At 36.7% G+C, this 17,301-nt stretch overlaps 1 protein-coding gene across 9 annotated transcripts in view; it reads left to right on the forward strand.

Annotated features, from left to right (window-relative positions):
* The window catches only part of BTRC (beta-transducin repeat containing E3 ubiquitin protein ligase), a 206,923-nt gene that overhangs the window by 104,449 nt on the left and 85,173 nt on the right, over window positions 1-17,301 (forward strand). For 6 of the 9 annotated variants that reach the window (XM_045361411.3, XM_005566241.5, XM_074002532.1 and 3 more), the window contains one exon: window positions 5,558-5,635. The exons of the other annotated variants lie outside the window; for them this stretch is intronic. In XM_045361411.3, the coding sequence (XP_045217346.1) occupies window positions 5,558-5,635 (78 nt within the window). The remainder of the gene's footprint in view (window positions 1-5,557; window positions 5,636-17,301) is intronic. 9 annotated transcript variants of the gene reach the window in all.

A 17,301-nucleotide genomic window follows, 5' to 3' on the forward strand; every position in this document is an offset into this window, starting at 1 on the left:
AAGGAAAAGTTTATAGACCGGAAATTAGCTAGATATGTTCAAAGGAAAAAAAAAAGGAATGAGTAAAAACTGAGGATTTAAGTCTAGGATAAAAAGAAAAGTTGGGAGGAAAAGGGCTGACCTAGAAATGAGTGAGGATGGTAAAAGAGTGCTTTAAATTTAGATATGTTGATTTTGAGACTGTTTAAGCTTATCACCTGAATACTTTAATATAATTACTCTATCTTTTTTATTCACCCAAGTTGGTTGTGGAAACATTTTATCCAAAATGCATCCCTGAGGTCTAATGCATGAGCTTTAGCAGTATTTCCTTTATTGACCTTTTCCTACCCAAACCTCTGTTACTGTGTCTGCAGGTGTTACAGCCCAAATGCATCTAGTTTGAAGTTAAATTCAAAGTTGACAGGGAGACTTTTATCCTGCCCTTTCAATTCTAAGCTAGTAAGCACTGAGCTAATAAATAAATATTTGAGTTAATATAAAAGGTAGCAAGTTGTGCACTGGGCTAAGAAATAAATATTTGAGTTAATATAAAAGGTAACAAGTTGTGTAGCAACTTTTACAGAAATATTTTAATATACTATAGTCCCCACTTATTCATAGGGGGTATGTTCCCCAGTGGATGCCTAAACCACAGATAGTTCTGAACTCCATGTATATTATGTTTTTTCCTATGGACACATACCTATGATAAAGTTTAATTTATAAATTAGGCATAGTAATAAAAGTTACATGAATGTGCTCTCTCAAAATATCTTACTGTACTGTACTCACCCTTCTTATGATGATGTGAGACAATAAAATGCCTGTGTGATGAGATGAAGTGAGGTAAATGACCTAGGCATTATGACACAGTATTAGGTTACTACTGACCCTTTGACAGTATGCCACCTGCTTCAGGTGATCCTCGATTATTGAGCCATGAAGATGTTGGTGGTGGGATGTCAGGAGCAGACAATGTCAATGACTCATGGTCGAGTAGCATGTATAGTGTGGGTACATTGGACAAACGGATAATTCACATCCTGGGCAGGACAGAGCTACTCAGAAAGGTGCACAATTGAAAACTATTTCTAGAATTTTCCATTCAATATTTTAGGACCTCGGTTGACCGTAGTAACTGAAATTACATGAGTAAAACTGTGGATAAGAGGGGACTACTGTAATGCTGCTATTCGTAGAATATTATTACTCAAGGACTACAAACACATTCTGCAATTTGTTTACTGTAATGAAACTTTCCATCTGAGTATTGGGAATCTGTTGTTCTAAGCAGTCAGGTTTGCTTAGGGTTGGTTTAAAGTTAAGCAGTAGAGTATAACATTAATTACATTTGGTGGAATTTTCCCCCTAAAATGTATTTTTCACTTATCTAACTTTTCTCCCCTTTCTTAACATTTTATTATGGATTTAATTAATTTTTATTTTGACATAACTTCAGATTTATAGACAAATGAAAAGAGTAGCACAAAGAATCTCCTTACACCCTTTCACATAGATTTACCTAATGTTAACATGTTCCCACATTTGTATTATAGCTGTTTATAAATACACATGCACACTCATATACGTCCATTTATGTATTGTTTTTTCTGAACCATTTGAAAGTTACAGATGTAATGTTCCATCCCCCCTAATTGTTTCAGTGTATGTTTCCAAAAAAAACAAAGATATTTTAATAAAAATAATCACAGTACAGATTATCAAAGTCAGGAAATTGAATGGATAAACAAAACTGTGGCACATCCATACAGTAGATAATACTACTTGGCAATAAAAGGAAAAGAAATACTGGTATTTGCAACAACATGAGTAGATCTCAGATATTTTATGCTAAGTGATAAAAGCCAGATTCAAAGGTTACATATGATATAATTCCATTTATGTGACATTCTGAAGACGGCAAAAATTATTGAGTCAACAAATCAGTGATTTTCAGTGGGCAGTGGGTTGACTATTAAGGAGAATTTCAACAGAATTTTAGGAGTGATGGAATTTTTCATTTTTTAATGGTGGTGTTATACAACTATATGTTTTTGTTAAAACTTACAGAACTATGTACCAAAAAGGGTGAATTTTTCTGTATGTAAATTTTAATGGTGGGGAAACAATCAGGAAATTAATATTGATACAGTGTTATTAGTTCATCTGCAGAACTTACTAAAAATTTTCCAATTGCCTCAACAGCGTGTGCGGTACCTCTTTAGTTTCCTTTCATCTGAAACAATTCCTTAGTCTATTTCATGGCCTTGACATTTCTTAGGTGCAGACTAGTAACTTTATGGAATAAAATACTCATTTTTGGGTTAGCCTGAAGTTTTCTTATAAGTAGATTTAAGTTTTGTGGTTTTGACAAGAATACCTCACAAGTGATGTGCCGTTTTCAGTACATCATATCAAAAGGCACATAATATTAAGGTGGCATCTGCTGGATTTCTCCACTGTGAGGTTACTCTTTTTTCATCGTAACTATTAAGTATCTTACAGAAAAAATATTTTGAGATTATGTGACTATCCTGTTATTTGTCAAACTTTCACTCACTTATTCTAGTTTTAAATTTTACTTACGTTTTTGAGATGGTATGTTGCTGTGATGCCCAGGCTGTTCTCAAACTCCTGGGCTCAAGCAGTCCCTCTGCCTCCACCTCCTGAGCAGCTGGGATTACAGGCACATGCCACAGTACTGGGCTCACTTGCTAATTTTAGCACCTATTGATGATTCTTGCTTATATTAATCACTTATCCTTAAATAGAATTTATTGGACATAATTTAGCTTGATGACCTAGGAAAATCATGCACATAGCTTATTGGGAATCCTCATAGATAAAGATGCAAGAAATAACTGTTGCTGAGAAATAACTGTCCTGGGTGATGTTGGACAGGCTTTGAGAACTATTGAGGTGACTACTTAGGTATAAATGGCTATTTCGTCATTACCCCTTACCCTCAAGACTGTAGACCTAGTTATCTCATTCACTGGCATTCTGCTTCTACTCTTCAGTATTAGGAGGGTACCTAATCCTTGTTCCTAATATCATGACTGTTTAACGTCCCTACCTCTATTTTTTTGTAACAACATTGTAAGTTGGATTTTTTGTTTGATTTGATTTCTCATGATGGATGGCCCAGAGTAAAAGTGTTGGGTTAATCTGTATTAAAAGAACATACCAATGTTTATGGGTTTTCCCCCTTTAAGAGTTATTTTTAACAATACCACTTAAATATTCTTTGCCCTAGTGGGATAGAAAGGGGAAAGGAACTCCTAAGGAACTCTGTGTTCTATGTTATGTTAGTAACACCCTTTAAGCTCCCTTTGTGTTTTCATTCTTTAGACATTTTAATAATACCCACCCAGTGGTTATCCATCTAAATCTGATAAAATAGAGGGTCAGGAAGAAGAAAATTGTGAATATGGGCTAGTCACTACTCAGACTGTTAGGTTGAGATGACTGTTTTTCACTTTATAATTCAGTATGGAGGAGTTTGCCAGCAATTGTGTATCAGCCCAAGTACCTGTAGAATAAAAATGTGATTTATAGTATCTGTGGTACAACAAACTTCCAGCAAAAAATAATTAGGCTTCCAAGTTATATGATAACATTTCCAAAAACATAATTAATTTTGAAAAACAGGATCTTACACTGAATTAAACAGGTTTAGATTATCTGGTATTTTTCTTGTTTAAAGAAGGGTAGAATTTCATGCCCTGAAAGAGAGTTACTTGCAAATTATAAGTTTATAATTGGATACTGGCTTAAGCTTTTATTATAAACGGCATTTAATTTTGGTGTTTAAAACATTGATCTTTACATTAAAAAAAAAAAAGCAAAGTTAAATATACAACTTGATGTTATGGATTAAATGTTGACCTTTCCCTTTCTTTGTTTGATATTCTTACTTAGCGTGTATTGCCAGTTGCCTCATTTGTCAAGCTTTGCAGTCATTAATTCAATTATATCCTTCCTCCATTTTTTGGTAGATGATCTCCATTCCTTTTTTTCCAAATAGGGAGGAAAAAAAGTTAGAACTCTGAAGTTGTTGAGTCTCTGTCCTTTTCTTTGTAATATAGCATGCTTTTTCTTTAATTTTAGGGACTTTTACAAGGGATCATCACAAATGTAAAATATCAAGTTAAACCTCATAAGATATTTCTGCCCAAAAGAAACACATTAGGGTACTGGCCTGTCAGGCTTACTAAAGGTGACACACAGGTGTTAGTCACAGAGGTGAAAGGGCCTCAGAATGACACAGTACATTTTTTCTCTTTCAGTGTCTTTCAAAATGTATCTAATACAAACCAAAAAAGTGAAACTTACATGTAGGTTTAGAACACAGTAATGTTTGTATAATAATAATTTCATGCTTGTATGAAAATTTTCAGATAAACTCTCGTGTTAGAAATAGTTTCTGAACCTACAAATAAACTAACTCTCCAGTTAGAATGTTATGACTATATGTAATGTAAAGAATATATTAACTGCAAGTTTTTTGTTGTTGTTATTGTTTTGAGACGGAGCCTTGCTCTGTCACTCAGGCTGGAGTGCAGTGGTGTGATCTTGGCTCACTGCAACCTTCGCCTCCTGGGTTCAAGCGATTCTCCTGCCTCAGACTCCCGAGTAGCTGGGATTACAGGCACCCACCACCACACCCAGCTAATTTTGTATTTTGAGTAGAGACAGAGTTTCACCATGTTGGCCAGGCTAGTCTCAAACTCCTGACCTCAGGTGATCTGCCCGCATTGGCTTCCCAAAATGCTGGGATTACAAGTGTGAGCCACCGCACCCGGCACAACTGCAAGGTTTTAAATATTAATGTTACTAATGTCGTTGCCGAAAATGGAACTCACATAATATGTAATTTGGATTTTCTGTATTTTGCCTTGTAGATAGTGATTTACATATGTTGACTAGCAGATTTTTAGTACTTATGAACTCGTTTTCAATTGGATTGTTGTTTTTTCCCCCTCCTACATATATAAAAACCTCACTGACATTTTAGGGTCCTCTAGCTGCTGTTTGAGGTGATAGAGCCAAGGAATGGACTCTAATCCTAAACTGCCAACTAAACTTTTTTAAGTCCTATGCTACTTTTATCAAAGAAAATAAAATCAAATCTGAGAAGAGGGGGAAGAGAAATAACTATTTTTAGGACCCAGACTTGGAGATCTGTGCCAACCAAACATTTACTATAATCGAGAGAAGGTAATAATCATGGTTTTAGTTGTCATCAGCTAAGTGTAGGCTGGAACTTTCTTGTATCCAGTGTCAACCTGTGTCAAAATGCAAGCTAGAGATCTAATGAATATGATCTCCTACACAGTGCTTAAAGATACATGAAATACTTCCCATGTAAATCCTTACATAGTTTATTTATATACATGGGCATATGTTTTATTTTACATATGTGTATATCTGTATGTATATATATCTTCAAGTGAATAATTGTATAAATATATGTATGTTCTAACTTACAGAATTAGAAATGTAATTCAGTTTACTCACACAGAATAAGATCAAAGACAATGAGAACTGAATTAAAGCTTACTTTCTTTCACAGAATTCCTCAGAGAGAGAAGACTGTAATAATGGCGAACCCCCTAGGAAGATAATACCAGAGAAGAATTCACTTAGACAGGTATGAAATTCAGCCTTACTTAAAATAAAAAGCTACCAGTAACAAAACAAAAGACAGCAAACTCGTGATGTGCCATTCTTTAAGCCCTGGAGCTTATATTAAGAGTACTCTGATGTTGGCCTGGCCATAGCCATCACTCTCAATCAGGTGACATTGTTTTCCCAGTTATTTAAAAAACATTCTAGGTATACATGTACAGGACAGCTGGTTACATGCAGTGAATATAAAAATCAAGAGTTCTTATTCAGGAAAAGTAACTTCAAATGCTTCTTAACTGTAGATGGTAGAATAGTTGACTTTAACTCCTATTTTCCTGTTAAGATTCTTCAGGCATTTTTTAAAAAGTATAAAAACAGATCTGCCTGTAATAAAGTTAGCCCTTTTAGTATGAGCAATATTTTGTTTGCTTTTTCTAGAAGGAAAGGCCATTATTAATAATAACTTAAAAAAAAAAACAGTGGCCAGGCAAGGTGGCTCACGCCTGTAATCCCACCACTTTGGAAGACTGAGGCAGGCGAATACTTGAGGTCGGGAGTTCGAGACCAGCCTGACCAACATGGATAAACCCAGTGTCTACTAAAAATACAAAAAATTTGCTGGGCGTGGTGGTACATGCCTGTAATCCTAGCTACTCTGAAGGCTGAGGCAGGAGAATCGCTTGAACCCCAGAGGCGGAGGTTGTGGTGAGCCGAGATTATGCCATTGCACTCCAGCCTGGGCAAGAAGAGCAAAACTTGCATCTCAAAAAAAAAAAAAAAAAAAAAAAAATTTGTTCACCAGCGTGCCCCAATAGAAGGTAACATTTTACTTGTGAAAGTTCAATACCATTGTGTTCTTGTAAAAATTAGAATGTCCTTGGCAAAAACAAAAAACACAAGTTCTTATGATGTTGCAGAGAATAAGTGTGCCATCTATTCATTTTTATTTATTTTATTTTATTTTATTTTATTTTATTTTTGAAACAGAGTCTCACTCTGTCACCCAGGCTGGAGTGCAGTAGCATGATCTCGGCTCACTGCAACTTCCGCCTTCTGGGTTCAAGTGATTCTCCTGCCTCAGCCTCCTGAGTAGCTGGAATTACAGGCACCTGCCACCGTGCCCGGCTAATTTTTGTATTTTTTTTTCTTCTTTGGAGACAGTCACTCTCTGTTGCCCAGGCTGGAGTGCAGTGGTGCGATCTTGGCTCATTGTAACCTCCACCTCCAGGGTTCAAGCAACTCTTCTGCCTCAGCCTCCTAGCCTCAGCCTCCTAACTGGGACTACAGGTGCCCGCCACCATGCCCGGCTAATTTTTGTATTTTTAGTAGAGACGGGGTTTCACCATGTTGGCCAGGCTGGTTCGCAAACTCCTGACCTTGTGATCCACCCACCTCAGCCTCCCAAAGTGCTGGGATTACAGGCATGAGCCACCGCTTCCGACCTAATTTTTGTATTTTTAGTAGAGACAGGGTTTCACCATGTTGGCCAGGCTGTTCTCAGCCTCCTGACCTCACGTGATCCGTCCAACTTCGCCTCCCAAAGTACTGGGATTACAGGCATGAGCCACTGTGCCTGGCCCCCTATTCATTTTTAATATAAAATTGGATATAATGAGCCTGAGCAGCAGTAAAAATAATTCTAATTTACTTGCATTTATGGCATTGTTCTAGGAAATAGGAGATCTAATATTTGTTGAGCACCGACCGTGAACATGATGCTTATTTGATTTAACCCTCACAATAACCCTGTAAAGTTTTTAGATATGATGTGATTTCCAATTTATAGATGAAGAAAATGGAGGGTTAGAGAGGTTAGATGACTTGTCTAGCTAATTAGTGATTTGATACTCAGATCTCAGTGTTTCCAAAGTGTTTCTACTTGTGCCTTCTGACTTCAGTTTATATATAGTGTTTAGAGGGAAAGTACTTGACACTGTGACACATTCATTTTTTAATTTATTATGTGTTAAATGTTTTTTGGATGAACACTTCTTTTTTTTAATAAAAATAATTGTTTAGTAAATAGAATTGAATCATCCAGGAAGCTTTTTAAAAAAACAAACAAAAATCCACAAATGATCAGTAATTGATGTTGAGACAGTTACAATTTTAACTGTTTGGAGAATCAACACCTGATCTGTTCATCTAAATCAGTAGGACAATACTGAATAAGATAAATTGGGAAGTGGAAACACTTTGCCCACTATACAGAAACAACTGTCAGAAAACAATGACACAACGAAAAGTTTTGGCAACTTTATTTAAGCTAACAAACGAATTTTCACTCTGCAAAGTTATAAATTAATTTTAATAGGCTGATCCAGATGGTCCATTTGGAAAATGGATAGGCTGATCTGTTGAAAATTAAACTAAATTTATCTCTCTCATACTTCAAACTGAAGCAAGAGAGAGAATCGTGCCTATTAAGTCCAGCACATACAGATGGACCAGCAGGTCACACATGGGACTAATCTGATTCATTTTAAAAATAAATGCATACGTTATTGAATCATTTTCTACTTGCGAGATCTGTGGTGTGCAGTATTCGAAAGAGATTTAATGTTGTTTTTTTCATTGCTGTTTTAGCAGGTTCTCTTTCCCCCCTCCCGCCCACTTTAACAACCTTTTTCCCCCCCTCATGGTGTTCTAAAATGATTTTTCTAATATCTGTCATTCAGTGTTGAGATCCAAGCTCTGAGATTAATTAGGTCATGAGGCTTTTTCTCCTCCCTTCTTTGTAAAGGGTTTTACCTCCATTCTCTTTGTGAAGAGCATGAACTCAAATGTTCTTGGAAAGAGAAATGGCCTTTAGAAACAGGGAAGTAGGAGATCCTCCTGGGGCCCTCAGAGTCTTTTAGCTTCTGGGTGTTTTAACAGCCCCATGAATGCAGATTTGTAAATTTATTGCAGTGCCATCTGGTTTTTTGCTCGAACCAGATTACTGTTGGCTTGTGTCTATCTATTGTGGTGGTCACTCCCTAGGAGCTTGCCCCCTCTATCTTAGGGAAGAGTGATGAATAGCAGGGGTCAATAGAAGCGGGTCACAGGGCAGCTGTCCAGGACTGCCCTGAACTTGATTACCCCATTGCTGATTTTTTTAAGGTAGGACATAGTATATAAGCTGTTTAAACTCCCTCTTTTCTCTATTGCGTATGACAATAATGAAGTGCCATTTGCTAGTTTTGTTTTTTTGTTTTTGTTTTGTTTTGTTTTTCCTGTAGTCAACTTCTGTAAACAAAAAGATGTCAAGGCCTCCTTATACCTAGTATTGATACAAGTAGGATTTGCATCTCATTAACTTGAGATTCTTTTGCAGATATTTCTAATGGGATTTCAGAAACTCATTATTGATTATAAAAAGTTCAGTTATATTCTAGCAATTTAGCATTGTTTTTAACTAATATTGTAGTTGACATATATTATTCAAAAATAGCATTTTGCCATTGTCAATGGGACATAACTACTACATGTTAATTGGGAGCGCTATCTAAATATTGGAAGAGCAAATAACTTTATGCCAAAATTTTGGCAAGTTGAACAAATTCCTTGAAAAATACAACTTACCAAAACTCTTTAACACATAGTGAAGCAAAATTTGAATAGCCCTATGTCTATTAAATAAATTTAATTAATTATCAGAAGGGACATGTGGTTTTACTGATGAATTCAACAACTATTTAAGGAAGAAATGATACGAATTTTATTCCAGACCCTTTCACAGAATAGAGAAGGAAAGAACACTTCTTGACTTATAAATCCACCATAAAAATAATTCCAAAACCTGACAAAGATATTACCAGAACAAGAAATAATGAAGGTGGAAATTAAGAGACACTGTTCCCTGTGTCTGTCACCAAGTCATTTTGTATACCTGCTTTTTTGTTTCATTTCCAGCATCTGAAGGTGGCAGAGTTTGGGGTAGGGAGAGGAAGTAGAGCAGTATATCCTCAAAGTTAATTTTCTTAGTTTCAGAATAATCTCATTTCTTGGCATTAAATATGAACTTTTATTTAAAGGATGTACAAAATAGCTGCAATTTTTGTTTTACTCCTAACAATGTGAAGCCAAGGAAAGGATAGCCACTCTTTTCCTAGCTTTTATTCCTATCTGCAATCAAGGGCAAAGGCCTGGGAGGATACATGAAAGTACTCATTACTTTTTGAAAATGTGGCATTACAACGTTCAACCCTTTGCTTCTCATTGGTGCTAACAGGATCTGTCAGCCCTGCCTTTCTCTGTAATTGAGTAAATTGTGACCGTTGTCTAATCCCTCTCCCATCCCCCATTTCCTTTGTGTATGTGTCTACTTACCATCCTGAGAACGTGGGCAGTGATAAATAAAGCATTGAGTAGAGCTCTCTCAACTCTTTGAAAGCAGCATGATGCCAGCCCTCTAGTTATATTTCTTTAAGTGTTTACGTTTTTCTGTATTCTTTCTCTTGTGTAGCTGGAACCCTGGGGATGCAAAGCCATGAGAGAGGCCAAGAAGCTAACAAAGTAGCTGTCTCTCTTGTTAGCTTGTTCCTTTATTCTTTAAAAACAAGATAAAAACCATCTGGCTCAGGGCATTACATTTTCCTCCCCCATGCACCTCTATAGATGGAAACTTCACCTGCAGTGAGAGTTTACATTGATTAGGGAGGGAGCAGTAATTCAAGCTTCCATCCTCTTCAAGGATACTTTGCAGTCTTTAAAGGTGCTGACCCACTGAGTTAAACTGTCAAGGGAGGATAAAAAAGTATCTTCATCCCAGGAGGTAACAGCTGCCAGGTTTTCAACACCTTGCACGCTGCTGGAAAAATGTCACAATTGTCAGCTGAAAGAAAAATGACTCTGTTGTCATCTTCTGTTAATGACTGGGCCTTATAAAAGGAACTACATAAGTCTTTTAGAGGGAATAAGTAGCTGTTTTCCTTTTCTACCATATTGCCCTTCCCTGAAAAAATTCCTACATTCTAAACATTGCCTTGGAGTAGATCCGCAAAAAACAGCAGTGAAGAACTTAAATCAGCCATGGAAGTCTGATAGGCATAGTTCCTTTATACAGTTGGATGAGTAGGAGGAAAAAGCACATCACTGACACAGAAAATGACATTATAGTGTATATTAACAAAACAACAACAACAACAAAAAGTCATTCATAAGCCAGTGAACTGAGAGAAAACATACTGTATTTCTGTTCTTTGGAGGACAATTTATTTTCAAGCAGCATCCAGATGGGTAAATACCAAGACATTTCTTTTTTCAAGCGAGCTCCTTTTCCTCCTTTAAAAAAAAAAAACCGCAGAATTCCCTTCCTTTAATAGCTCTGTAATGTTCATATATGATGGCATTCCCTTCTTTCTGATTTGATTGATGAGGGAAAAAGGTTTAATGAAGTCCCTGATATCAGGCAGGCAGGGGTGTTTTTTTTCTCTCTATTTGTTTTAGGTTAGTCATTTTAATTGTATTGAGTAATTAGAAGGTACACACAGCCAAGGGAGCTTTGTTCTGATAATTGCTCAAGAAAATCCATTCCCTATCTGCTGTTGCTTTGTGTTAAGACACTTCTCCCTCTAGTGGCAATAGTAAGCACTTTGGCTTGGCAGTAGGCAAGGTGTAATTGCAATATGACAAACTGTGCTTAAGGGACTATCTTGTAAATACTTTAGTTTGGGCTTTGACATTATTTCATTATATATGTGTGGTTGTTTGTTGTTGTTGTTGTTGTTGTTTTATTCTGTAAAACTTACTATCTCTTTTTGCCCCCCTAAAGTGCTTTGGGCTTTGGGTAAAAAAAAAAAAATTGCCTGAGATGTTTATTAATTAAAAAAAAAATCACAATGCATTCTGGGTAATGTTTTGCAACTTGACTTAATTTTAGTCATCTGTTTTAATTACCTATTTATAAAAATGCTTTTGCATTTGTAGACATTATTTAATACTTTGGAAGAAGCACCTCATTAGAAATAAATAAATAAATTGTACTTATTTTACATAGTCCATGTAAAAGACCTTAAAGGTAATTAATGTAGGTCTCTTAAGTAAGACAAAAGTGATCTTTCCAAATCTGATGAAGTGATTTGTTTATATAACTTCCCACTTCTGTTGAATCCTTTAGAGTCTAATAACTTTTTTTAAAAAACACAGTTTGGCAATTTGTGCCTAGCTACAAAAAGCCTTCTTCAAAAAGAACCAATTTAATAACCAGCTTTCTTAAAATTACTTTGAGGAAGGAAGACCGTATAGGGGGTTGGTGCTTTGTTTTATTTGTATTTTAATGTAATCATTCTTTGATAAATTGTGTAATCACTGACTTAGTAGAAAAAATATTATTGAACTCCTGGGTTGCAATGACCATAAAGAGTGTATTTTCATATAGAAAGTTGTGATACTGGGAATAAATTATAAAGGAAACAGTTTATATGCTGGTCAAAGTCCATATGGGCCCAATTCATTTTGTTTTCAGTGCTTACTCTGGATGTACCATTAAAAAAGGCGGGGGTGGGGGGAAGCCTGTTGTGTTCAGCTGCATGAGCCCTAAAAAAAGAAACCTGCCCTAAAAACAACATGGAATGATATCAGATACAGCTTTGCATCTATTGAACAGGATTCAGTAGCATCTGTGTGGCGTTTTTAAAACCCACTTCCAGCATCCTTAGATGTCGCTTTTTGGTTTGCTTTTTCTATACCATATTCTTGTGTGGGACATGATTTGATGTTACCGTATATCTGGAAGTCCCTATCTTCCTATACCCCCACTCCCAGTCACTAGCAATTTTCATTATACTATATCTTGTTATGCTATAGGCCTGCTGAACAGATTTCTTAAGCAGCTTTTTGCAAGGTTAAAAGAATGCAGCCTAGTAACAAGTTTGTGTCATTTTAAATATATACCTTCTAGTAAATAAGGAGAAGTCTGGCAATCAATCCCTTTTAGTGTGTTATATGTTTCACCTGACAACTAAACCTTCTATTGATTAGCCATTACTTTGTTAGATAATCCTATGTCATTGAATCCATTGTAAAAAATTAAACTCTTTAAAATGTTTTACCCTAGCAGCAGTGTGAAAATTGAAAACTTGTTCAGAATTACAGCCTGCTTTCACAAAGAAGGTAGTTTTCAGCAAGGCATCTTACTAGTTTATGCTTATGTGCTTTATACACGATATAAAAACGTATTAAAGTACTCCAACGCAAGACACTGTCTCTGGTTCAGCAATGAAGCAGCTACCTTTTCAAGTGTTGCTTGGGGGCAGAACCTATCTTGCCTGTGCTGTTATATTCACTAGTTAGATTTCAAACTGGAGAGAGTCTTATAGGAAAATATTGAATGTTTTAGCCTTTTAATTGCAGAGTGGTAAAGGAACTATGACAAATTTTAGTTTATTGATCTGTGTTACTTTCTTGGGAGATAAGCAAAGTCATTTACCCATTTTACAGATGGAATGTCTAGAAAATAAAGTCCTACATATAGCCCTACTCTGGAAACTCCCTCAGGCCTGGCACAGAATTTCTGAATCTATCTAATGTTCCCCTGAACATGTTATTACATATTCATTCATGAAGGGAAAAGAGGGTAATTTTGAAGGAAAACAAATTTTCTTTTTATAACTTAGTATTTTCAGAAAAATAGCATGATACGTTTATTGATTGACTGGACAAACCTCTGTAAAAGATTTACTCCTAAGGTACTTTTATTGGAAGTTTTCATACAGTGAATTATACAGATATTAATTGTGTAAGTCTGAACTTTTGATAAATCTAACCACTTGTGTAACCACCACCCTAATTACACTATAGAATATTTTCATTACCCAGGAATGTCTCTTGTTCTCCTTTCTGCTTATTTTTCGCACCACCAATGGATCAAATACTGATCAGCTTACTGTCACTATAGATTAATTTTGCCTTTTCTAGAATTTTGTGTAATTGGAATGCTACATTTTTGGGGTCTGACATTCACTTTGCATAATGTTTGTGAGATTCCTCTATGTTGCTGTGTATATCAGTAGTTTATTCTCTTTCATTGAGTTGAATAAATATATTGCAATTTGTTTTCTGTCTCCTTTTGGTGAATATCTCAGCCATTTCCATCATTATAAGTGAAGTTACTATAAATGTTCTTCCATAAAGGTTTTTGGTGAGCAAATGTTAAGTACTTTTTCATGTGCTTATTGTTTATTCAGACATTTTCTTTGTGAAGTATCTTTTTAAGTTTTTAGCCATTTTTAAAAATTGCATTGTTTGCCTTTTTATTATTGAGTTGTAGACTCAACTATATTGAATTCTGGATACCATTCATTTGTCGGGTATATGTACTCTGATTATTTTCTCACAGTCTATGGCTCGCATGTTCACGGTGTGTTTTGATGAGAAGTTTCTAATATTTGGATGAAATCCAGTCTACCAATTTTTTCTTTCTTTTTTTTTTTTTTGAGACAGAGTCTCACTCTGTCCCCCATGCTGGAGTGCAGTGACATGATCTCGGCTCACTGCAACCTCCATCTCCCGGGTTCAAGCGATTCTTGTGCCTCAGCCTCCTGAGTAGATGGGATTACAGGTACGCGCCACCCCGTCCAGCTAATTTTTGTATTTTTAGTAGAGACAGGGTTTCACCGTGTTGGCCAGGCTGGTCTCGAACTCCAGACCTCGTGTGATCCGACCGCCTCAGCCTCCCAAAGTGCTGGGGTTACAGGCATGAGCCACCGCACCCAGCCGGTTTTTTCTTTTAGATGGGATGCTTCCTTTGGTCCTACCTGAGATATCTTCTTTGTCTACCCCATGATTGTGAAGGATATTCTTCTAAGTTTTCTTCTGGGAACTTTATAAGTTTAGAATTTATACTTCATTCTGTGATCCATTTCAAATTCTTATACGTGCCGTGAAGTAGAGTTTGGGCTTCATTATTTTTGCAGTAATTTCATGCAGTTGTTTCAGCACCATTGTTGAAAAGATTTTCTTTTCCCCCATTGAATTACATGAATTCATTTGTCCAAACCATTTAGTTATGTAAGAGTAGTCTATTCTTGAACCTCCTGAAGAAAACGTTGCTGCTGGACACAGAGCAGTGGGTGACAGTGGCTAAGGCACTGACTCATCCCTATTTTATGTCCTTGTAGACAAGGAGGACAAGAAAAATGACAGGTGTCTATCCTTGCACCAAATATCATAGTGTCTTGATTATTGTAGTTTTATATAATGGGCCATGAAATCAGGTAGTGTGAGTTCTCTAGATTTGTTGTTTTATTTTTTGTTATTCCAGATAGCTTGCATTTCTATATAAGTTTTAGAATCAACCTAGCACTTTCTATTAAAAAGAAGTCTGTGAGGGGCTGGGTGTGGTGGCTCACACCTATAATCCCAGCACTTTGGAGGGCCAAAGTGGGAGGATCACTGGAGCCCTTTGAGTTGGAGGCTACAGTGAGTTATGATCACACCACTGCACTCCAGCCTGGGCAACCGAGTGAGAACCTGTCTCCAAAAATCGACAGATAATCTGGATAACTACTTTTTTTTTTCATCTGAGATATATCATATAGGATTTTGCCCCCTTTATTCTGTTAATACGACAAATTACCTTGATTTTTGTTAAGAATTTTTGTGTCTGTTTCATGTGAGGTACTGGTTTTTAGTTTTCTTTTTTAAGAGTTTGCCAGGTTTTGGTATCACGCTTATGCTGGTCTCATAAAATGAATTGGGAAGTCTTCCTCCCATTCTCCTCTATTTTCTAAAAGCACTTGTGTATAATCCTGGTGGTGTTTCTTCCTTCAGATTTCATAGAATTCACGAGTGAAAGCACTTGGGCCTGGAGTTTTCTTTGTGAAACTTTTTTTTAACGTATTATTTAAATTTATGTGGCAAGATTTTTTAGAGCATTTTGAGCCTCTTTTAGAGGTTTAGAGCTGTTCAGATTTTCTGTTTCATGTTGTGTCAATTTTGATAATTTGTGTTTTTGAAGAAATGTTTCCTGTTTATTCAACAGATTATAATATGTTAATATCTTTTATTTTAATACTGTGGTTGTTTCATATTGGGCTACTGAAAGCCTCTTTAGGCAGGCTTCCATGCCATCTTTGACATATCTTCATCGTTGTCTGAGTATTTCTATCTTATAGTTTCCCTGGTCAGTCCTGGAATCAACCATATTTCCATGAATATATGATTCCCTTTAGTGCAGAATGGTATTTAGAAACCAAGATTCAAACACTGACTTTTCTTTTACATCTATATTTATATACTTTGAAAACCATTAGTTCACACTGATAACTTCAATTCTAATTCAACCGCACAGGGTTTGGTCTAGATTTCTCTCTTTCCATATTTTGTTTTCCTTCCTTCTTTTCTGTCATCTTTCTTTCTTATTTTTTGGTAGAGGTGGGGTCTCACTATGTTGCCCAGGCTGGTCTTGAACTCCAGGGCGCATTGGCTTCTCAAAATGTTGGAATTATAGGCATGAGCCACCCCACCCTTTTCCTAACACAGGAAGCCTGGTTTGAGATTTTTTTCCTTTCAGCACTTTAAAAATGTTGTTCACAGCTGGGCATGGTGGCTCACGCCTATAATCCCAGCACTTTGGGAGGCTGAGGTTAGGTGGATCACCTGAGGTCAGGAGTTCGAGACCAGCCTGGCCAATATGGTGAAACCCTGTCTCTACTAAAAATACAAAAATTATCTGGGAGTGGTGGTGCACGCTTGTAGTCCCAGCTACTTGGGAGGCTGAGGCAGGAGAATTGCTTGAACCCAGGGGGCAGAGGTTGCAGTGAGCCAAGATCGTGCCCTTGCGTTCTAGCCTGGGCCACAGAGTAAGAATCTACCTCAAAAATAAATAAATAAAATAAAAATAAAAATATTGTTCCCTTGTCTTCTCGCCTTCATTTTTTATGAAAAGCCTGACGTTATTTATATCATTACTCCTAGATACATTAACATCCCCTTTTTCCTTGGCTGCATTCAAGGTTTTATCTTTGTCACTGGTTTTCAACAGTTCTGACTGTGATGGGCCTATGTGTGTTGTTTTCTTTGTATTTTTAATATGACTGGGGTTTGCTGATCTTAAATCAGAAAGCCACTAGTTTTCACAAAATTTGGGGAAGTATTTGATCACTATTTTTGTAACTTCTTTGCTGTACCATTCTCTTCTCTCTCCCTTGGACTCCAGCCATGCATATATTCTAGAAAACCCAGAATTGTCCCACACAGTGACTAAGACCAATCTTTTCTTTTTCCTTTTCTTAATCTCCTTTTTTCCCTCTTTGTTCTTCAGTTTATATGATTTCAGTTTATCTGTCTTTTTTTTTTTTTTTTCAGTTTATCTGTCTTCATTGACCTTTTTTCTACCACTTCCAGTCTGCTTTTTAATCCTCTCCAGTGAATTTTTTGTTTTTTTGTTTTTGTTTTTTTTCTTTTTTTGAGACGGAGTCTTGCTCTGTCACCCAGGCTGGAGTGCAGTGGCCAGATCTCAGCTCACTGCAAGCTCCTCCTCCCGGGTTCACGCCATTCTCCTGCCCCAGCCTCCCGAGTAGCTGGGACTACAGGCACCCGCCACTTCACCCGGCTAGTTTTTTGTATTTTTTAGTAGAGACGGGGTTTCACCGTATTAGCCAGGATGGTCTCGATCTCCTGACCTCGTGATCCGCCCGTCTCGGCCTCCCAAAGTGCTGGGATTACAGGCTTGAGCCACCGCGCCCGGCCGAATTTTTTGTTTTT

Source organism: Macaca fascicularis, chromosome 9 (assembly GCF_037993035.2).
Source record: "Macaca fascicularis isolate 582-1 chromosome 9, T2T-MFA8v1.1".
Classification (NCBI taxonomy): Eukaryota; Metazoa; Chordata; class Mammalia; order Primates; family Cercopithecidae; genus Macaca; species Macaca fascicularis.